General features: G+C 45.7%; 1 protein-coding gene across 2 annotated transcripts in view; it reads left to right on the forward strand.

The window, feature by feature from the left end:
• DYNC2I1 (dynein 2 intermediate chain 1) overlaps window positions 1-24,273 on the forward strand; it is a 167,824-nt gene that overhangs the window by 103,468 nt on the left and 40,083 nt on the right. For both annotated transcript variants that reach the window (XM_063921921.1, XM_063921920.1), the window contains exons 10-13: window positions 15,823-15,952; window positions 20,648-20,759; window positions 21,842-21,930; window positions 22,129-22,258. In XM_063921921.1, the coding sequence (XP_063777991.1) occupies window positions 15,823-15,952; window positions 20,648-20,759; window positions 21,842-21,930; window positions 22,129-22,258 (461 nt within the window). The remainder of the gene's footprint in view (window positions 1-15,822; window positions 15,953-20,647; window positions 20,760-21,841; window positions 21,931-22,128; window positions 22,259-24,273) is intronic.

Genomic DNA, 24,273 nt, shown 5'->3' on the forward strand with positions numbered 1-24,273 from the left:
CAGTTTACGGTGTGGAAATTGAGCGGAGTCTATTGAAGCAAAAAGGTTTGTCTGAACCAGTGATTCAGCTCATGTTACAGGCCATGAAATTGGTTTCTTCGGTCATTTATTACAGAATATGGAAGACCTTTATTACCTGGGCAAAGGATAGATTTGATGTAATGAAAGCTGAGACGGCTCAGGTTCTGCAATTCCTTCATGATGGTTTTGTTAAAGGTTTGGCAGTCTCAACATTAAAGGTGCAGATATCCGCTTTGAGTGTTCTGTTGGAAATAAAATTGTTTGAAGATGACTTGTTAAAGAAGTTTTGTCAGGCCATAAGGAGATTAAGACCACGAGTTAGATCAAAAGTGCTGCCTTGGGATCTAAATCTAATCTTGAATTCATTAATGTAACATCCGTTTGAACCATTGCAGAAAATAAGTATGAAGTTTCTGATATGGAAGGTAGTTTTCCTTACGTCTAAACATCTGCAAGGAGAGTTGGAGAATTGCAAGCGCTATGTGCAGAAGAGCCATATTTGAAGATCTTGTCTGATAGTATTGTTCTGAGGACGAATCCTTCTTTCTTACCGAAGGTAGTATCAACAATTCATGTTAATCAAGAGAACATTCTACCATAATTTTTTCCTCAGCCGAAGAATGAGGAAGAGGAAAAGTTGCATACTTTGGATCTTGTAAGGCCAATTACTATCTATTTGGAGAGAGTCAAGGAGTTCAGAAAAACAAGTAGTCTGTTCTGTAGGAGCTCGGAAAGGTTGTACACTAACGGAACAGACCATTGCAAGATGGATTAGAGAAGCAATTACGTTTGTGTATCGAGAAGATGGATGGGGAAGTCCTGGAAAATATTAAGGCACACTCAACTAGGGCAGTGTCCATCTCATGGGCTAGGAAGGCACAAGTGTCAGTCGAGGACATTTGTGCAGCATCTATGTGGTCATCTATACATACTTTCTCTAAACATTATGCTTTGGATATTGTTAAAGCTCACTTTGGAGGCCAGGTCTTGGACAGGCCTTGGTATAAATACTCAAGCATCAGTTTATTTGTTTGTGGTTGTTTCCTCCCATAATTCAGCTTTGGTATATCCCATAGTGGGACTGCCATGAAGTAAGAAAAAGAAAACAGCGCATTATACTTAAGATAATTCCATTTCTTTGAAGTACTTCATGGTAGCCCATGAATTACCCACCCTGTTGGGAGTGTTTTTTCTTCTAGGTAATAGCGGAGATGCTCAAAAAAACAGGGAGGAAGAGGAGGGGCATGGTTATGTATCCAAGGTGGGTGGAGCTAGAAGAAGAAAAAAACTCCTGTCTATGTTGGGAGAATGGGTCATTAACCCACAGTGGGGCTGCCATGAAGTACTTCAAAGAAATGGAATTATCGTAAGGATGTGTACACACGGTGAGATCCTTGCTATGCCCGATTTTCACTTGCGATTTCCCTTGAACTCCCTGGAGCCCAGATAGCACAGATTTTGACTAACTTTTCTTGATATATGGACTATGTGTGCTTACGATTTTGGCTTATGTGAGATTTTGGCTTATGTGAGATGTCATTGACATGTGAGATGAACTAGATAGTACACCGATCTAGCAAGGATTGACTTGCCTGCACAGACTATCTTTTCTTGCGATGCCGACCTGGCGGGACCGCGCATCAGGATCGAATCGGGATCGCAAGGTGACTTTCACCTTGCGATCTGCACTAACTTTTCTTGCGATTTTGACTATATAGTCAAAATCGAAAGGAAATATCTCACCGTGTGTACACACCTTAAGTATAATTTGCTGTTATTTTAAACATTAGATTTGTTTATAACACTAAATTGTAAGTGTCTGTTTATGGTTTGTGCTTAATAAGATTTTTCTGCTGTGTTTTTTTTTTCCCCCCTCCAGAAAAAAGTAGTCTTGTTTTTTTAAATATATTTTACTATTGAAATAAGTTGGTTTAGCCTTGCTGGTGTCACAAAAACATCATTCCTGACATTGCAGACCTGTAGGAAAGTTGCCTCAGGTCTGTTCATTCTCCTGCTGTTGTCACACCAGTGGCATAAAGCTTTACAGCCAGTGTGTTACTTGCTATGCTCAGAAATATCGCAGAGCTTTTGTTCCCTCATTGTTTTGGTGCTTAGTAAAAACAGCTCTTTTGACTCCTTTATAAGGCCAGTGCACACAGGTGCTACTTTTGTTGCAATTTTTCTTTCAGCAACTTTTTTTTTTCTCTCCTGACCTTTAAGTGTGCTGGCTTGTAATAAATTGGTTGCCTAGTGTTGCCACACAGCACATGTTTTGCTCTGCTGGCTATCAAAAAGCTGCAAGCGGCATTTAGAGCTAGTTGGAAAACCCCTTAAGAGAAAAAATTGCTTTGTGTTTATATGTTCTTTCTCCTACACGAGCTGAGTAATTGTGAAGAACTTTACAAGCTGTATGATAAGCTCCCATGTGACACCACTCTAATTCAGGCCTGATCGCAACAGCAAAATTGTTCTCTAATGGGCAAAACCATGTGCACTGCAGGTGGGGCAGATATAACATGTAGACAGACAGTTAGATTTGGGTGGGTTATTTTGTTTCTGTGCAGGGTAAATACTGGCTGCTTTATTTTTACACTGCAATTTAGATTTCATTTGAACACACCCCACCCAAATCTAAGGCGCCCTACACATTAGGCGATGTGCCGCCGAAGTGCCCGACGACCGATACGGGCGACCCGGCGGCGGGGGGGGGCAGTGACGGGGGGAGTGAAGTTTCTTCACTCCCCCCGTCACCCGGCTCCATAGACGTGCAGGCAAATATGGACGATCTCGTCCATATTGGCCTTCATGCACAGCCGACATGTCACCAGCGATGAACGAGCGCGGGGCCGCGCATCGTTCATCGCTGGTGACTCCACACTGCACGATATGAACGTTATCTCATTCATTAATGAACGAGATCGTTCATATCGTGCAGTGATATCGGCATGTGTGTAGGGCCTATAACTCTCTCTGCACATTATATCTGCCCAACCTGCAGTGCACATGGTTTTTCCCATTAGAGAACAATTTTGCTGCTGCAATCAGATCTGAATTAGGCCCTAAAGCCTTGTATAGATGGTTGGTAATGTAATGTGCATTCTGGTAGCCTGTTAAACCTATTTTCTCTTACGTCCTAGAGGATGCTGGGGTCCATTTTAGTACCATGGAGTATAGACGGTTCCGCAGGAGCCTTCGGCACTTTAAGACTTTTCAATAGTGTGAACTGGCTCCTCCCTCTATGCCCCTCCTCCAGACCGGGGGGGGGGGGGGGGCGTGCTCTGAGGGACATGATAAATTCTTACTCTCACTGGCAAAATGTACATATATGTGAGCCGCTGATGTACACTACCCCCGCCAGTATAAATATTACTGTGGCTGAACCGCGCCATTACAGGGGGCGGGGCTTCACCTCAGAATTGCTTGTAACGCTCATTTGGCGCCATTTTCTCCTCACAGAGACGCCGGAGCGCTGATCCTACAGGCTGCTTCTCCTCACACATCGCTGATACAAGTACCAAGGTGTTATAGAAGGGGAGGGGAGCACATAATTTATTGAAGCCTGCGGGCTTCACATTGGATAAAAAGCGCTGTTTTGGTATATATGTATATTCATTGTATGTAATACATATAGGGCGCGTGGTGTGGACTGGCAATCCCCTCTGGGTCTCTCTGACAGACTTTAGGTAGATCTGTCCCCAATAGCTCCCCTGTGTGTGTGAGTGGTGTGACTGTACACGTGTGTAACAGGTCTAGAGAAAGTTTTTTCCCCAGAGGAAACCATTTTGGAGGCACAAGAGTGTTCTGGGCCTGTGTGGGTGTAAAAGCTGCAGAGTAATATGTAAATTCTCCGAGTCTGAACAGCAGACAAAGCAAGAAAGTCTGTAGAGGCTGCTCTGTTTGCTGATTCCTCCACGTCACCCACTCGGGACCCCTCCTGTTCCCAGAAAAGGTCTCTGACCCAAATTATGCAAAGGGACACTGACACAGATTCCGACACTGAAGTCGACACTGGAGATTTGAGGAGGGTAGATCCCAAACTGGCTAAGAGCATTCAATGTATGATAGTCACTATAAAAGAGGTGTTGGAATTTCCTGACACAACACCTCCACCTGAGGAAAAAGATTATTTTAAATTAAATAAAAAACAGGTGGTGATTTTCCTCCGTCTAAGGATAGCGTACCCTTTCCCTGAAGAGGATAGGCGTAAGTGGGAGTCACCCCCAATGATAGACACCTCAGTCTCTAGGTTGTCAAAGAAAATAGTTTTACCTGCCCCAGGGTCAGCTTCATTAAAAGAACCTGCTGACCGCAAATTAGAGACGACTTTAAAGTCCATCTATGTTGCTGCGGGTACGTTACTCAGGCCCGCAATTGCTTCTGCGTGGGTAGGTAACGCAGTGGAAAAGTGGGTAGAAAATGTAATTGTTAATATTGACACGGTCGATAAAGATGATATGCTGCAAATTCTAGGTCATATCAAAGATTCTGCAGGTTACTTGGTTGAGGCTATGATGGACATAGGCTCACTGGGCTCAAGGGCCTCTACTATGGCGATTTCAGCAGCAGGGCGCTCTGGATCCGCCAATGGAATGCTGATGCTGAATCCAAAAGAAATATTGGGCGCTCCCCTACAATGGTGAGGTCCTCTTTGGAAACTAGATGCCATGATATCAACTACTACATCTGGCAAGTCAGCATTTCTGCCGTCGGCAGCTACACTGGCTAAAAATAAAAATATATCATTCTCATACTATGCAGTCCTTTCGGCCCAACAAGTACAAAAAGGCTAAGAGTACCCCTTTTGTCACAGGAAAAGGGAGAGGGAAAGGTAGAAAATCTACAACACCGTCAAGCTCCCAGGAGCAGAAGTCAGCAACTACTTCTGCAAAAGCCACAGCATGACGCTGGGGCTCATCTGCGGGAGTGTGACCGGGTGGGGGCACGTCTTTTATATTTCAGCCAGGTCTGGCTTCACTCAGACCTGGATCCTTGAATATTACAGATAGTATCCCAAGGTTACAGGTTAGAATTTCAAGACCTTCCCCATGCCGATTTTTTCAAATCAGCCTTGCCAGTTTCTGCTCAGGACGGCACAAATGTCTTGAACGCAATACACAAATTATGTCAAGACAAAATAATTGCCTTGGTACCTGCTGAACAAAGAAACCAAAGTTTTTATTCAAGCCTGTTTGTGGTGCCGAAGCCGGATGGCTCGGTCAGACCGATTTTAAACCTAAAATCTCTGAATCTTTATTCGAAAAGGTTAAAATTCAAGATGGAATCCTTGAGAGCGGTAATTTCCAGCTTGGAAGAAAAGGACTTTCTGGTGTCGGTGGACATCAAGGATGCTTACTTGCATGTCCCCATTTACCCGCCACATCAAGTATACCTGAGGCTTGCGGTTCAGGATTGCCACTACCAATTCCAGACATTACCGTTCGGGCTCTTCACGGCTCTGAGAATATTCACCAAGGTGATGGCGGAGATGATGGTTCTCCTTCGCAAACAAGGAGTCAACATAATTCCATAATTGGACGATCTCCTCATAAAAGCGAGATCCAGGGGGCAAGCTACTCCAGAACATAGCATTGTCCCCGAAGGTGCTTCAACAGCACGGTTGGATCATCAACTTTCCAAAATCGCAGTTCGAACCGACAATGAGGTTATCATTTTTGGGAATGATACTGGACACCGAGATACAGAGAGTATTTCTACCGGTGGAAAAGGCTCAGGACATCCAGAGCATGGTCAAACAACGTTTGAGACCAAGAACAGTATCAATTCATCAGTGCATTCACCTGTTAAGGAAAATGGTAGCGGCTTACGAGGCGCTACAATATGGCCGTTTCCTTGCCAGCGTCTTCCAGTGGGACCTACTGGACAAGTGGTCAGGGTCGCATCTCCACATGCATCAAAGGATAATCTTGTCAGCGAAAGCCAGAATTTCGCTCATGTGATGGCTACATAATTCTCACCTCCTGGAGGGACGCAGGTTCGGGATTCAGACCTGGATCCTCGTGACCTCGGATGCAAGTGTCCGAGGATGGGGAGCAGTCACGCAAGGCGAAAGCTTCTAAGGAAAAGGGTCAAGTTAAGAAACTCGCCTTCACATAAACATTTCGGAGTTGAGAGCTGTGTACAACAGTCTTCATCAAACGGCACACCTTCTTCAAGGTCGTCCCATACAGATCCAGTCAGACAATGTAACGGCAGTAGCTTACATAAACCGTTGAGGCAGAACAAAAAGCAGAGCAACAATGGCAGAGGTGACAACGATACTCTTCTGGGCAGAAAGACATGCAAAAGCTCTGTTTGCAATTTTCATTCCGGGAGTGGACAACTGGGAAGCAGACTTCCTCAGCAGACACGATCTCCATCCAGGAGAATGGGGCCTCCACCAAGAAGTCTTCGCGAAGGTGGAAAGTTGTTGGGGAGTTCCTCAAATGGATATGATGGCATCACGCCGCAACAAGAAGCTTCAGAAATATTGTTCCATGTCAAGAGACCCACAAGCAATAGCGATAGATGCACTGGTGACCCAGTGGGTGTTTCGGTTGGTGTATCTGTTCCTTCCACTTCCACTTACTCCAAAAGTTCTCAAGATCATCAGAAGAACAGGAGTTCGAGCAATACTCATTGCTCCGGACTGACCAAGGAGGGCTTGGTATTCAGATCTTCAAGAGTTATTAATGGAAGATCCTCGGCCTCTTCCACTTCGCGAGTACCTGTTTCAGCAGGGGCCGTTCACGACTTACAGCGGTTGCGTTTGATGGCATGGCTGTTGAGCACCAGATCCTAACCCATAAGGGTATTCCCAGTGAACTCATTCCCACACTTATTCTGGCCAGGAAAGGGGTAACGTACAAACATTACCATCGTATTTGGAGAAAATATGTAACTTGGTGTGAATCCAAGAAGTCTCCTGCGGTGGAGTTTAAATTAGGACGTCTTCTCCTATTTCTACAGGCAGGTGTGGATGCTAGATTGAGATTAGGATCTATCAAGGTTCAGATTACGGCCTTGTTAGTTTTCTTTCAGAAACAATTGACTTCTCTTCCTGAGGTCCAGACGTTTGTGAAAGGGGTTCTGCACATCCGACCTCCCTTTGTGCCTCGGGCGGCGCTATGGGATCTTAATGTGGTGTTGCAGTTCCTTAAATCGGACTGTTTTGAGCCTCTGAAAGAGGTGGAGTTAAAGTTCTCACTTGAAAAGTGATCATGCTGTTGGCCTTGGCTTCAGGCAGACGAGTGTCTGAGTTAGGAGCTCTTGCACAGAGTCCTTATTTGATATTTCATGAAGATAGGGCTGAACTCAGAACACATCAGCACGTTCTTCCGAAGGTTGTGTCTTCTTTTTATATCAACCAACCAATGGTGGTGCCAGTAGCTTCTGACATCTCAGCCGTCTCAAGGTCCTTGGATGTCGTCAGAGCGCTGAGGACTTAAGGCCAGTACTCACGGCCCGATGCTGGAGAGATGTGTGCTGAGCGAACCGCTCAGCACACATCTCTCCCGGCGCTCAGCACAGCGCGATCTGTGCTGAGCGTGCGGGTGGAGACGGGGGGGCCGCTCACTTCACCCAGCGGGTGAAGTGAGCGACCCGCTAGATTGGCCTGCATGCAGGCCAATCTAGCAGCAGCGATAGCGATGCGCGGGGCTGCGCATCGCTATCGCTGTTAGGGCTACACACGGAGCGATCTTGCTGAAAATCTAAGCAATCTAGTCAGATTGCTTAGATTATCAGTCCGTGTGTACCCCCCTTTATGTTGCAAGAATGGCTCGGATAAGGAAAACAGAATCTCTGTTTGTCCTCTATGACTCCAACAAGATTGGGGGTCCTGCTTCTAAGCAGACTATTGCGCGCTGAATCAAGGGTACCATTCAGCACGCTCATTCCACGGCAGGATTGCCGTTACCGATTTCGGTAAAAGTCCACTCTACAAGGAAAGTGGGTTCGTCCTGGGCGGCTGCCCAGGGGGTCTCGGCTTTGCAAATCTGCCGAGCTGCTACTTGGTTGGGTGCAAACACATTTGATAAGTTTTATAAGTTTGACACCTTGGCTGCTGACAACCTTCAATTTGGTCAGTCAGTTCTGCAGGAACATTAGCACTTTCCCGCCCGTACTGGGAGCTTTGGTATATCCCCATGGTACTAAAATGGACCCCAGCATCCTCTAGGACGTAAGAGAAAATAGGATTTTAATTACCTGCTGGTAAATCCTTTTTTCGTAGTCCGTAGAGGATGCTGGGCGCCCGCCCAGTGCTCATTTTTCCTGCTGATTACGTTTATCTTTTTGCACATTGTTTCATGTGTTCAGTTGTTAACAGCTGTTTCTGTTGCGTTATGCATGCTGGTTGGCATGACTTATGTTAAAGTCCAAGTTAGCCGACATGTTGTTTATGGATGGTGTGAGCTGTTGTGAATCTCGCCACAAGTTTAATAGTAATTCCTCTCTCAAGAATGTCCGTCTCCTCGGGCACAGTTCCTATACTGAGGTCTGGAGGAGGGGCATAGAGGGAGGAGCCAGTTCACACTGTTGAAAAGTCTTAAAATGCCGAAGGCTCCTGCGGAACCGTCTATACCCCATGGTACTAAAATGGACCCCAGCATCCTCTACGGACTACGAGAAAAGGATTTATCGGCAGGTAATTAAAATCCTATTTTGATCCTCATCACCAAAACACAGTGTAAGCATATAAACGTTGCCTTCGCTTTGGCTACATTTCGTTGCTGAGTGCAGGATTCCCAAACATTTATACTCATAAACATTTGCACCTGTAAAATATAATAGAGCTCTACTGGCTCAATCCTATTAGCCGTGAATCAGCGCAAGTAAGTGACGCATATGCTGCAATTATGGTACCCCCAAATGTCGCTGATTTCTCATAGGTCCTAGAGGATGCTGGGGACGACATCAAGACCATGTGGTATAGACGGGATCCGCAGGAGACATGGGCACTCTGAAGACTTTTCATTGGGTGTGAACTGGCTTCTCCCTCTATGCCCCTCCTCCAGACCTCAGTTTTAGAAATGTGCCCAGGTCGACTGGATGCACTCTGAGGAGCTCTACTGAGTTTCTCTGAAAAGACTTATGTTAGGTTTTTTATTTTCAGGGAGACCTGCTGGCATCAGACTCCCTGCTTCGTGGGACTGAGGGGGCAGAAGCAGAACCAACTTCCTCAGAGTTTCATGGCTCTGCTTCTGGCTGACAGGACACCATTAGCTCCTGAAGGGAACTGAACGCTAGCCGTGTCTAGATGCTCACTCCCACAGTACGCCGTCACCCCCCTCACAGAGCCAGAAGTCAGAAGACAGGTGAGTATAAGAAAAATTATCTTCTATCAAGTAAGTGACGGCTGAGGTGCGGCGCGGAGCGCAGCGCACCACTGCTGCCCACACGCACAGGGCGCCCTGGGTAGCAAGAAAAATACCTCAAACTGGCTAAAAGGGGGCATAAGTTGCCGCTGGCACAGCCCTACCCCCGCCAGTATAAATATTACAGTGTTTGTATGAGTGTAAGGACGCGCCATTGCGGGGGCGGAGCTTCTACCTCAGGCAGCCAGCACACTACTCAGCGCCATTTTCTCTCTCTCCTCAGGCTGCAGAGAACACGCTGGTCCTCTCCTCAACTTCTGACAAGTACAGGGTGCTATTAAGGGGGGCACAAAGCAATTGTGGTGCATTTGATAGTGTATATTACTATTTAAAAGCGCTGTTTGGCTGTGGACATACTGTGTTCACAGGAAATACTGGCGCTGGGATTGTGAACTGGCTGCTCCTATCCTGTGTCCCTCTGACAGATTTTACTGTGGGTCTGTCCCAAAAATAAGTCCCAGTGTGTCTGTTAGTGTGCGGCATGTCTGAGGCAGACGGCATGTCTGAGGCAGGGAGTTCCTCCCCAGAGGAAGCCATTTTAGGGACACAGAGTTGTAATGTGGTGGCGCTACCGGCACACCAAGAGCCTGCATGGGTGAAAGAGCTATGTGACAGTATGCATCTGATTAACCGTAGATTGGATAAGTCTGAATCTAAGGCTGCATGCTGGAGAAAATCTGTGGAAGATGTGATTTTTCAGGATGCTGTTATTCCGTATGCGGGCGGCCCCTCTGGGTCACATAAGAGACCATTTGCAAATGTTGTAAACACTGATACCGACACGGATTCTGACTCTTGTGTCGACGATAGTGAATCCAGAGAGATAGATCATAAATTGGCAAAAAATATATAATATATTATTGTGGCTATAAGGGACGTGTTGGAGGTTACAGAAACCACTCCTGAACCTCAGGAGAAGGCGTATTTATGTAAGGAAAAGAAGTCCAAGGTCACGTTCCCCCCTTCACACAAACTAAATGCTCTGTTTGAAAGGATGTGGGTGAATCCTGATAAAATATTCCCAAAAGTATTCACATAGCTTACCCTTTCCCGGCTGAGGACAGGAAAAAGTGGGAGTCGCCCCCTGTGTTAGACAGTGCACTTTCCAGGTTGACAAAAAAGGTACTTTTCCCTGCTCCTGGCACGGCTTCTCTTAAAGAGCCGGCAGACCGCAAAATGGAAACGACATTGAAATCCATTTATGTTACCAATGGTACACGGATTAGGCCCACTATTGCCTGCGCGTGGGTGAGTCGCGCTATTGAAAAATGGTCAGAAAGCGTGTCTTCAGAAATTGACACGATTGATAAAGATGAGATACTCCTTAAGTTAGGGAATATCAAGGACACTGCCGCCTACATGCTGGAAGCAATGAAGGATATTGGACTCTTGAGTTCACAGGCCGCTACCATGGCAGTATCGGCTAGGCGGGCGTTGTGGATTCGCCAGTGGAACGCGGATTTAGATTCCAAAAGAAACATGGAGGCTCTCCCATATAAAGGTGAGGCCTTATTTGGCAATGGCCTGGATGCGTTAGTCTCGGCGGCTACCGCAGGTAAGTCGACATTTTTGCCACCTGCACTGGCAAAAAAGACCTATCACCCACAAATGCAGTCCTTTCGGCCCAATAAATACAAAAAGACGAGGGGTTCCCCCTTCTTTGCAGGAAGGGGAAAGAAGCCCACAGCGGCTCCAGGTTCCCAAGAGCAGAAGTCTACCCCTACTTCTGCCAAATCCCCAGCATGACGCTGGAGCTCCCTTGCGGGAGGCCGCTCGGGTGGGGGCACGTCTCAGACTCTTCAGCCAGGATTGGATTCTGTCTGGCCTGGATCCCTGGGTGTTGCAAATAGTATCCCAGGAGTATAAGCTGGAGTTTCAAGACGTTCCCCCATGCCGATTTTTCAAAACGACCTTGCCAGTTTCCCTGTCAGAAAGAGAAGCAGTAACAGTGGCAATCCAAAAATTATGTCAAGACCAGGTCATAGTCCTGGTACCGTTGTCACAACAAGGGAGGGGTTTTTATTCAAGCCTCTTTGTGGTTCCGAAGCCGGACGGCTCGGTCAGACCGATCCTAAATCTAAAGGATCTGAATGGTTACCTAAAAAGGTTCAAGTTCAAGATGGAATTACTTCGGGCAGTGATTGCCAGTCTGGAGGAGGGGGACTACTTGGTGTCGGTGGACATAAAGGATGCTTACCTGCATGTTCCCATTTATCCTCCTCACCTGGTTTATCTGAGATTCGCGGTTCAGGATTGCCATTGCCAATTCCAGACGTTACCTTTCGGTCTCTCCACGGCGCCGAGGGTATTCACCAAGGTGATGGCGGAGGTGATGGTCCTCCTTCGTCAGAAAGGAGTCAATATAATTCCTTATCTGGACGACCTCCTAATAAAGGCGAGATCCAGGGAGCAGTTGTTACAAAACATATCACACTCTCTGTCAATACTCCAACAACACGGGTGGATCATAAATTACCCAAAGTCACAGTTGGAACCGACGACAAGGTTGTCTTTCCTCGGGATGATTCTGGACACAGAAGTTCAGAGAGTAATTCTTCCGCTGGAAAAGGCTCTGGAAATCCAGAAAATGGTAAAACAGATATTGAAACCATCAAGTGTGTTGATCCATCAGTGCATTCGGTTGTTGGGGAAGATGGTGGCGGCCTACGAGGTCATACAGTTTTGCAGGTTCCATGCCAGAGTATTCCAGTGGGACCTGTTGGACAAGTGGTCGGGGTCACACCTACATATGCACAGAAAGATAATCCTGTCGTCAAAAAACAGGATTTCGCTCCTGTGGTGGTTACACAGCTCTCACCTACTAGAGGAACGCAGGTTCGGAATTCAGGACTGGGTCATGGTAACCACGGATGCAAGTCTCCGAGGCTGGGGAGCAGTCTCTCAGGGAGAAAACTTCCAGGGACGTTGGTCACAACAGGAAGCCTGCCTTCACATAAACGTTCTGGAGCTAAGAGCCATTTACAACTGCCTTCAACAAGTGGTATATCTTCTTCAAGACCGTCCCGTGCAGATCCAGGCGGACAATGTAACAGCAGTCGCATACATAAACAGGCAGGGTGGAACGAAAAGCAGAGTGGCAATGGCAGAGGCGACAAAAATCCTCCGCTGGGCAGAAAAACATTTACAAGCTCTGTTGGCAATATTCATTCCGGGAGTAGACAACTGGGAAGCAGACTTCCTCAGCAGACACGATCTCCATCCAGGAGAGTGGGGCCTCTACCAAGAAGTCTTTGCAGAGGTGACAAGTCTTTGGGGAGTTCCTCAAATAGACATGATGGCGTCTCGTCTCAACAAGAAGCTTCAGAGATACTGTTCCAGGTCGAGAGACCTTCAAGCAGTAGCAGTGGATGCACTGGTGACCCAGTGGGTGTTTCCATCAGTGTATGTCTTCCCTCCACTTCCGCTGATCCCATTAGTACTCAGAAAAACAAGGGTTCGAGCAATCTTCATTGCCCCAGACTGGCCAAGGAGGGCTTGGTACCCAGATCTTCAGCAGTTACTCATAGGAGATCATCGGCCTCTTCCTCCTCGAGAGGACCTGCTGCAGCAGGGGCTGTGTGTGTACCAAGACTTACTGCGGCTACGTTTGACGGCATGGCTGTTGAGCGCTGTATCCTAGCCAGGAAGGGTATTCCCGAGGAGGTCATCCCCACCCTTATTCAGGCCAGAAAGGGAGTAACGTCGAAACATTACCACCGTATTTGGAGAAAATATGTATCTTGGTGTGAATCCAAGAAAGCTCCTCCGGAAGATTTTCATTTAGGACGTTTTCTCCATTTTTTGCAGGTTGGTGTGGAGGCGGGCCTCCGATTGGCATCAATCAAGGTCCAGATTTCGGCCTTGTCAGTGTTCTTCCAGAAACAATTGGCCTCTCTTCCAGAGGTTCAGACCTTTGTGAAAGGGGTTCTGCACACCCAGCCTCCATCCGTGCCTCCAGTGGCACCATGGGACCTTAACGTGGTATTGCAGTTCCTTCAATCGGATTGATTTGAGCCTCTACAAAAGATAGAGTTGAAATTTCTCACTTGGAAAGTGGTGATGCTTTTGGCTTTGGCATCCGCAAGGCGGGTGTCTGAATTGGGGGCCTTGTCTCACAAGAGCCCTTACCTGATCTTCCATGAAGATAGGGCAGAGTTGAGGACTCATCAACATTTTCTTCCGAAGATGGTTTCATCTTTCCACATAAACCAACCTATTGTAGTGCCAGTAGTTACTGACACATTCACTGATTAAAAATCTCTAGATGTGGTTAGAGCTTTGAAAATCTATGTCGCTAGAACGGCTCGTATACGGAAAACAGAGACTCTATTTGTCCTTTATGATCACAACAAGATTGGCTGTCCTGCTTCCAAGCAGACTATTGCACGTTGGATTAGAAATACGATTCAGCAAGCTCATACTACGGCTGGATTGCCGTTACCGACGTCGGTAAAGGCCCATTCCACTGGGAAGGTGGGCTCATTCTGGGCGGCTGCCCGGGGGGTCTCGGCATTACAACTTTGCCGAGCAGCTACTTGGTCAGGGTCAAACACATTTGCTAAGTTCTACAAGTTTGACACCTTGGCCGATGAGGACCTCAAGTTTGGTCAATCGGTGCTGCAGGGTCATCCGCACTCTCCCGCCCGTACTGGAGCTTTGGTATAGACCCCATGGTCTTGATGTCATCCCCAGCATCCTCTAGGACGTATGAGAAAATAGGATTTTGATAAACTACCGGTAAATCCTTTTCTCCTAGTCCGTAGAGGATGCTGGGCGCCCATCCCAGTGCGTACTTTACCTACAGTTTAGTTATTAGAGTTACACAAGTTGTGTTATCTTGGTTTCAGCATGTTGCTGCAATTGGTTCATGCCTTTTGGCGTGTGTTATGTTGAATACCATGTGTGCGGCATGGTTGAGGGTGTGAGTTGGTAGATATCTCACCACTAGTTAAGTAATTCCTTTCCTCGAAATGTCAGTCTCCCTGGGCACAGTTCCTACAACTGAGGTCTGGAGGAGGGGCATAGAGGGAGGAGCCAGTTCACACCCAATGAAAAGTCTTTAGAGTGCCCATGTCTCCTGTGGATCCCGTCTATACCCCATGGTCTTGATGTCATCTCCAGCATCCTCTACGGAGTAGGAGAAAAGGATTTACCGGTAGGTTATCAAAATCCTATTTTAGGTCCATAGGCCTGCGTACAAAAATCTATGGGGGAGATTCTCTAATAGACAGGAAAAAACAGACACCCAACCGACTTTTCAAACATTTGAATTCCATCCTATGAGTCCAGGCCAAGATAACACCGTGAGGGGGGGGGGGGTGAGTTGCGGTGCTAGTGCTGTTGTTTGCACGCTGTTGCAATGACAACTCTCCACTTTCAAGCCTAATAGTATCAAGTCCTATGTGTGCTCTTATTTAGTATATAGTTCAGTCTGCTGCAGGACGACTTTGAGAAAACACCTTATGGTTGGTTCTAAATCGGAGTGGGAGAAGGGACCGTCTGACGTCACCAGGGGGAGGAGCTACAGCCAAACATGGTACCCGAAAAGTACGCTCGCGGGCTCGCTTGCCACGCTTCGGGCTCGGTGGCTCGCTCCGCTCCGCTTGCCACCTGATTACTAAGGTAATAGTTGGTGGCGTGGATAGTAGAAGAACCATACTGCTGGCCTAGCTCCTCCCCCATGTGTCTTGGCTCCTCTCCCTGGTGTAAAAGGTCCCTTAGGCCACTTGAATCTAGCATCAACCAACACCTTATCTACTTTGTTAAAAGTAGTGATAAAATATCTACAATTTAATGTGGTTTATTTGAGAATTAGTTACCAGCCCATCAAAATGACGGAACAACACAACAGTAATCGCGGCGCTGGCGGGTGTGCACGCCCGAAGGGAGCAACATTTGAATTGCTCCGTCGGGCACCATCTAGTTGCCACCGGCGCACAAAACCCTTGAATTCCCCTATAGAGGTGAGGAGCAGCATTAGTCTTTTATTATATAGGATAAAGTATTGTTAAAAATAAATTTTCTGTGCAGCCAAATGTGTGCCCAATTAATACGATTGTTTGCGTGTATTGTGGTTTATGGTAAAAAACAACATTTAAACACATTTGTTTCTGCAGCAAAGAGCCACAAAGTAAGAAGACTAATGTTCTTCCTAGCTGCCTGCAAATATTTTTGGTTTGTGATATAAAGGGAATAGAGAACAATATTAAAGTCCAGTAAAACAAAATTGATACATTAAAACATCTTTAGTAAATATTTGTTTTTCCAATAAATGGCTGCAGAAAAGTAAATGATCATTAACAATTCATCATTATCAGTTGAGGGATATTTGATTGTTGATTGGTATCTTCTGTTTAGTGTGTTGTTTTAATTTTCATTATAATATGTCTATTTTAATTTCCAATATATATTTTTATCTTTTTTAAAGAAAGCGCAGTTTGGAAATTCTTCGGCTCATTGACTTAGATTTTTCCTCCACTTTTTCCTTGTTGGATCTGGCTCCTGTGAAAGAGTATGAGATGTACATCCGGAATTTTGGAAAGACCAACACAAAGCAGGTCTATATTGTTAATCTTCCTGTACAAATAAATGAAACCTCAGTAAAAATTAGATGGTTTTTAGGGGCACTTTCTGAGGCTTATGAAAAAATACGCCCGTTTCCTATACAAAATGCAACCAAAGCGTATTCATTCATTTATCATCTCCCATCTTGACTTCTGTCCTCACTTCAATCCACCCTTAATGACATTGTAAGACTGATCATCCTCACCAATCGCTCCACAGCCCATTCACCACTCATTAAATCCTTGTACTTGCTCTCCTCCAAAATCAAATTTAAATTACTCATCCTCACCTACAGTACACAGCCCTCAATAACACCACAACTTTGTCTTTAAATACTTTCCCTCACACCCTCGTATACAGATGTATCCTCTTACGTCTTTGCTGCAGTCACGCTAAACAGCCCTTAAAGACAAGCCTTGCCATGGCGGGACTTGGTAGCGCCGAGTGTCTTTCTTTGCGTTTTTCAGTGAAAATGCATCTTAGACGCACAGTAATAGAACGCACAATCAGCTTCTGCTGATTAAAATTATATGCAGCATGCCTGTATTCTGTGTGTAATTGGGCTCTATCTGTATCCGAAATGCCGCGTTACAGTGTTTTCCAGGAAAACACTGTAGCATAGCATTTTATATGCAAATACAGTCACAGTCACACACAGAATATAGGCACAGAATATATGCAGCATGCCTATATTCTGTGTGTAATTGTGGCACTATCTGCATCCGAAATGCCATGCTACAATGTTTTTCAGGAAAACACTGTAGCATAGCATTTTATATGCAAATATAGTCACAGTCACACACACAATATAGGCATGCTGCATATCATTTTAATCAGCAGAAGCTGATTGTGCGTTTTATTACTGGGCGTCTTAAAACGCATTTTTACTGAAAAATGCAAAAAAAGACGCTCTGCGCTACCAAGTCCCGCCATAGCATAGCTTGACTTCAAGGGCTGTTTAGCGTGACTGCAGCAAAGATGTAAGAGGACACATCTGTATATGAGGGTGTGAGGTAAAGCATTTAAAGACAAAGTTTGAGATACATGAAGGAGTGGTGTTATTGAGGGTTTTATAATGTAGGTGAGGATGAGTAATTTAAATTTGTTTTTGGAGGGGAGCAAGTACAGGGATTTAATGAGTGGAGCGATGGGTGAGGATGATCATTATTGTACAAGACGTTCTATTACATTATTGTACAAGATGCATTTCCGCGGGAAAAAAAGACAAAAAAAATCAGTGCTACCGAGTCACACTGCACTGCCGCATTGCGTGTAACGCGACTTGTATCGCACGGAGCAAAGATGTAAGAGGACACATCTGTATCTACCTCTAACCTGCTACTGTCTCATCTCTGATAATCACCTTTCATTCCTGCCTACAAGACATCTACTGTGTGGTCTGTAGAATTCCTTACTTCATCGAGTTAGACTCTACTTGCCTTCAAATCTATAAACACGCTCTGAAAATCCATCTCTTTATTAGTGTTTAACACATCTCCCACCTCCTGATACTGGTACACCATCACAGCAGTCCCACACGTCACTCTTATCTTTGCTGTGGCCTTTTTCCCAGTAGATGGTAAGTTCTCTCATGAGTAGGCCTCTCTCTACCCTTTGTCTTAATTAACATAACACTACCTTTATCTACTTTTAGTAAGTGTTACACACTTCTTTTGGCTACTTACTTGATTTTATAATTTTTTATTGTCTTGTGTTTTACCCAGCTTGTTTTTTTTTTTTAAACAGTTTCATTAAGGGGTAGAAAACCAGCACATTAACCTTTTCATGCATAGAGGTCATTCGGGATGCCGGCGGTCACCCATCCCATTGGTGGGAATCCCCGACAGGGTAAATCTACCTCCCCTTCCTTCCCGCAGCCTAACCCTAACCCTCCTCGAGGTGACTGACCCTAACCTCACCCCCCCAGTGAGTTTGTGAACCTTGTTGGGATTCCGGCTCCGGCATTCCAAGCAGTGTCGGGATTACGGTTTTGGCATTCTGGCAGCATCACTACAGTGGACAGCTGTTTTTAAGTCATTATCTCCTATAGAAACTTTCTTTTGACAGCACTAGTGCATGGTGTCCTCTTCTTTGGACCTCTACCAAACTTAGATGGTATGCCACCAAGTGGCAGCTATTAATACCTATAAAAACAAAAATAAGGTCAAAATAAAATGGGTGAGAAACGTTAACCAGCACCGAGCACTTCAAGGAATTCTGTAACATTTCTGCTGGAAACATGCTTAAAAGTCAGTAAGTATCACTGTAGCAATTAAAGTCCAATAGGAAAACCAGATATACACTTAGATAAGACAAGTGTTTAAAAGATAGGGTCTGACAGAAGAGGGGAAGGTGTGACGAGGGGGGGGGACGGGCGTTATGGAGGTGGTACCACATACCCCAAACCTGCTGTTTTGTTTTTTGGTGTAATTTGTTGTTTGTTGTTTCATTTCTATATTTACTTTGTCTATCTTGTATGTCCCTGTTTTAATTCATAATGACTTACTAGGCTGATATCTAATACATATGAAGGGTGTGCAGTATGTTTCCAGGTGTGCAGTGCATAGGTAGAATAGACACAATCTGACAGTTTGGTTGTGAACTGTAATCTCTGACTAAAGTTCTTGTGAAATGTCAAGACAGAGAACTGTATATAAGCATCACCTAAGAAGTCAGCATGTTCACTTCACAAACTTGTTATGGAGCTCAACAGAGGCCAATCGGAGAGCCATGATCTTCTATGACTACAAGAGTGGTCTGGACAGCAGGAGAGTTTTGACCGACCTCAAGCTGCTTTTGGGAAGGACGCATCGTCCCGAACCACCCACGTGTTTAAGTGGTATGCAGAATTTCGGCACAGGAGAGACTAAGGTCCCTGGAAGACTTAGAGCACTGTGGCTGACCTGTGTCCGCCATCACCAAGAACAACATTTCTTCTTTGTGGGCCATAGTTGAGGTGAATGGAAGGGGGACCATGGCCCAATTAGAGAAGGAGATGGGCATCTCATCGGGAGCCATCTGCTTGATACGCCACAACAAACTTGGCCTGAGCAAGGATTCTGCATGCTGGGTGCCCCATCAGCTAACTTGAGTACAGAAGGAGGCTCGGGTGACTTGGTGCTGCAACATGCTGTCCAGGTTTGATAGTGGTTACTCAAACTCTGGGAGATCATCAGTATCAGTGGCGATGAATCCTGGATCTACAGTTTCAACCCAAGACCAAACAACAGTCAGCCCAGCGGACCACATTTGGAGGTGCTGTTTTGATGTGAGCGCAGCGAGACCAAGTAGATGGTAGCTGTTTTTGTGGCCAAGACTGGTCATGTAGCTACATTACCACTCATGCAGCAGGGCACCATCACTGAGGACTGGTACGCCAACCAATGCCTGCCGCAAGTGCTGGAAGCTATTTCCAGGTGCCGTCTAAGAACATACCCTCGTGGTGCCCTTCTCCATCATGACAACGTACTTGCCCACAAGCCCAGGAAAGTGGTGGATTTTCTGGCCCATGAATGCATCCAGGAGCATGGTCATCTGCCATACAGTCCAAACTTGGCACGCTGCTAGTTCATTGTGTTCCCAAAAATCAAATGCAAAGTTCATGGGATTAGTTTTGAGTCACCGATAGCTGCAGTGGAAACCTTCATCCAGCATGTAGAAGACATAACTGCTTTGGACTGGTCCAGCTGCTTCACCTAGTGGTTTGAGGGCATGCAACTTTGCACAGACTCCTCTGGCGACTAATTATGTAATATGGGGTGTAGTATGGTATATCAACAGCGTGGCGAGCGCAAATGAGCCCCTTGCGGGCTTGCTGCACTTGCCACGCTGCGGGCATGGTGGCGCGCTACACGCTATTTTATTCTCCCTCCAGGGGGGTCGAGGACCCCCACGAGGGAGAAAAAGTGTCGGTATGTCGGCTGTCGGGATTCCGGCGCCGGTATACTGTGCGCCGGGATCCCGACAGTCGGCATACTGAAGACCACCCGTAATATGCACTTTGTAAATTTTTGTGCATCCAGAAACTTATTGCTCACTCCTCATATTGGTTCAGCAACAAGTACACTTTGAGACTTAACCCCATTCAGTGCATAACTGCCATATAATCCTCCTCCTGCTCTCTAGTGGCATCTTCTCAGTCATTGTATATGCTTTCTTTTGTATTTATTTATTTATTTATTTATTTATTTTAATTCTTGACAACTCCAGAATAAAGTATGGATTATTCAAAAGCAACCATCAAATGAGTGATTGATAAAAGTTGGGATTTGGTTCACTATAAGCATTTGTAATTAAAATCCAATGTTAGTAAAACAGTTCACTTTAGCTTGACTGTTAAGGACTATGTTATGTGCCACTCGTACATTATATGACTAAATACAGAATATTTGGATATGGGATACCCAACCTGTATTTATTATTTATGATGTTGATGATGATGCTGATGCTTTGAACCATGAGCACCCTTATTTTCCCTCAAGTAACCACAATTGTTATTCCGCTACATTATGTATGTAGTGTTCCCCGCACCTTTTAAGTTGCAAGCTCGTTTGGTCCAGGGCCATCTTTACTTTCTGTTTCTTGTTATTTATATGTAATATGTTTGTGTGATTATCCCCTCATGTACAATGATGTGTATGTTGTCATTGCCTTAGAAATAAAATAATAATATGCTCTTATTAATTCAGGCTTATATTCAGTGCAATGATGATGCTGCAGACCGAGAGATTCAAACTGAAGAAATAGATATTGAAGAAAAATGGACTCAACATCCAGGAGAGGGCGCTGCTGTGTGTGGAGGTGATCTTGTTGTGTACTGATAGGGATAAGCACAGTACTAAGGCTATAAAATGCAGCACTTTATTTCTTAGCATTCACATTCTGTTTATATCAGTTTTCCTGGTTTCTATTGGATTATAAGATATTTATTATCTTGAGGATATCTTTGGCAGTAACAAGATACAACATAAACCACTTGACAACAGTCCTTTTGTCTATAAACCTGTTACTTCTCTGTGTAGAAATATATAATAATTTGAATATTTAAGTGAAGTAATAAAAATCTAAAATATGCCTGGGATATGTTTCACCTCCCCCCCACCCCTCACCCCCCTCGTGTCCATAGGCCTCTATTGTAAAATTATCACTAGGTCCCAGCAGCAGTAGAGCCCTAGTGGAATTAGGGCAGCACGGATGGCGTAATGGCTAGCATCACTGCCTCCCAGCACTGATGTTGTGGGTTCGATTCCCACCATGGCCCTCACTGCGTGAAGTTTGTATATTCTCCCTGTGCTTGCGTGGGTTTCCTCCAGGTACTCTGGTTTCCTCCCACAATCCAAATATATACTGGTAGGTTAATTGGCTCCCAACAAAAATTAATCTAGCATGAATGTGTGCATGTGGTATGGAATATAGATTGTAAGCTCCACTGGGGCAGGGACTGATGGGCATGGCACATATTCTCTGTAAAGCACTGCGGAATATGTGTGCACTGTATAAAATAACTGGTAATAATAACTAGTTATAAATAATCCCAACCCCTGTAGGGAGGGATCGATTCCTATTAGCAACCAAAGAGGCATCCATAGGCCACCACTGGTTTAGCAACCCCCACCCATGTGTCACTCAACATATCTGTATAATAAATCCCCTCCCTTATAATGGTCAATATAGCTTTTTTTCTCCCCATATTATTAGAAATATGATAAGGAGTGGCTCAGAATATGTGTTCAACATTACTTAAATAAACAGACATTGCTATCTGTGTAATACTGTGCTAAGCTACTTGTAGACTTCTGGAAACAGAGACCAATCTCTCCTTTTAGAAAAGTATTGTAAAATCTCACCTATAATGTACAGTATGCCTTCTCTTGGTATCACAGGCCACAAAAATAATGCAGCAGAGGACATGGGGCTTATAGCCAAGGTTGACTCCCAGCGGTTGACAACGTTCCTTCATTCTGCTAGCCAGGTAACTTTACATTACTCTCTTGTCTGCCAAACTCATACATTTTTCTTGCCTTTAATCAATGGGTTTCTATTAGTCTGCAAAGACATATAGTTTGACTAGGCAATGTCACTGTTTGTGGAAATATAAAATTATCAAGACAGAATAGACACCCTATACGCAGCTTTACACTTTGTAAAGTCTTTGTTGCTCTGTTTAAAGGTCATCACTGTCCTGCTTGAAGAGAATCGTGCAGAAACCCAGTTTAATCGCAAAGTTCAGCCTAAAGAACCTTGCATGTCCATCAGTGATGGCTGCTTCTCTCTAAATACCAACCTGCCATTTATACAAGGTAAAACATGGAATTCTCATGGTGTCTGCATAAGTTTTGAATGGGAGGAACAGCCGGGATAGAATAAATGTAAATCTGAAGTTACAAAACAAATGTTCCAATATCATTGAGTACCTATCATTTTCTAAGACAGAGGGGGGAATTCAGTTAGCCCCGAAAAAATGTTTGCGATTTTTATTTTATTCATTTTTAAAATTTTTAATGATTTTTTTTTTTATTCAGCACAATTCAATTATCCTCCATTTTTGCACCTGAAAAATTTTCGGGTGAAAACACATAGGCTCTGTGATAAATTCACGGACCTGTGTGTTTTCGCGATCATTGACACGAAAACTGTTTTAGGCAGGTGAGAAAAAATCCCTGATGATTGCCAACTTCGGGGACAATAAGGCTAATTGAATTTCCCCCTATATATGTAAATGTTTTAATTTTTTACCAGGTAGTGAACCGTGGAGAAATCACTGATTTCTCCTGCAGTATTTATCTTTCCACCGTTTGCTTAGTTGGCAGCCTGAGGCAATTTAACAAATAGTGCATAGGCATTAGCCAATCCCTGTAATGGGGAACAGTGAAGATCAGGTCAAATCACTGCGAATATGTAGACATTAGTGGTGCATTCGCATATCACTGCTCGCCTTCACTGGGAGCATTAGGCTGCCAGTAGCCAGGAGAAAACCCCCTAATGTTATACCCATCTGGTAAATTGCAGAGGATCAGCTTTATGTATCACTGTCACATGCAGCAATATATGATGATTGTTTCATAACTAGGTGATTCATCGCGCCCTGCGGGCGCTCTTCACACCGTCATAAGGGGCTACGCCCCCTTAACCCTTGCACGCCCTTGTGCAATATTTGTATTATATGGAGTATTACCTGCAATCATAATAGTGTGAATGGTTAAATATTGCACGGACTAAGGGCGTGCGATGGTTAAGGGGTCATAGCTCCTTGTAACAGCGTGAACAACGCACGCACGGCCTGATGAATCACCTAGTAGGTGCTGTGGTTGGGGGAGTGGCAGGTGCGGGGGAGGCGAGAATGGGGGAGGGGGACCGGTGGTGCAGTGGGTGGGTTAGGGGTGGTTGCGGGGGTGCTGCGGGTAGGGTAGTGGAGGGCGGTTGCGGTGGTGCCGCGGGTGGGGGAGGGGCGGGTGCGTGGGTGCTGCGGGGGGGGGGGGGGGTCCGGAGCCACCGCGGGTGGGGGATGGGCAGGTGCGGTGGTGCGGCGGGTGGGGAAGGCGGAGGGCTGCTGAGGGTGGGGGAGGTGGTCCGGAGCCACTGCGGGTGGTAGAGGGGTGTGTGTGGGGGTGCCGTTGATGGGGCCCAGAGGTACTGTGAGTGGGGGAGGGGCTGCTAATGAGTCTCCTGCTTCTCCTCCTGGAAGCAGCTAAACTGCTGTCCTCCCTTTGGCAGTGGGTCTCCCGGAGATTCGCAGAGCAGCCAAGCAGCCAGTCACTATTGTGAACGCCGGTGTCCCAACGTGCCGCATTACAGCGAAGAAGATGCACTCAATAAACTACAGCTCCCAGCAGGCCTTAGAGCCGGAATTCTTCGGCGCTAAGGGCTGCTGGGAGCTGTAGTTTATTTAGTGCATGTACCTCCCTGTAATGCGGCACGTTGGGACACCGGCGCTAACATTAGTGACTGGCTGGCAGAACTGACTAACTGGATGAATCAATGTAAAAGGTGGGAGTGCTGTGCAGTGTCAGTAACACTGCACACCCACTGCACTGCACAGCACTGTCGCCTTTTACATTGATTCAGCGTCCAGACATTACCCTCCGCGATATCACCCACTCTATCCGTTACATTAGCCATCTCGGGTCTTCCAGGCCGGCAGCCCAGGTGCTGTGTTGCGGAATCAGGGCCTCGGGGGATCTGGGCGCCGCTGTGGCTGGGAGGCACTTCTTGCGAGATCACGCGCAGAGGAGGCTCTGGGGCTCAGAGAGTATGTGGCGCAGGGAGGGCTATGAAAGCCTTCCGCTGCCCTGCTTTCATACATATCTATGCCGGT

This window comes from Pseudophryne corroboree, chromosome 5 (genome assembly GCF_028390025.1).
Source record: "Pseudophryne corroboree isolate aPseCor3 chromosome 5, aPseCor3.hap2, whole genome shotgun sequence".
In the NCBI taxonomy this organism is placed as follows: Eukaryota; Metazoa; Chordata; class Amphibia; order Anura; family Myobatrachidae; genus Pseudophryne; species Pseudophryne corroboree.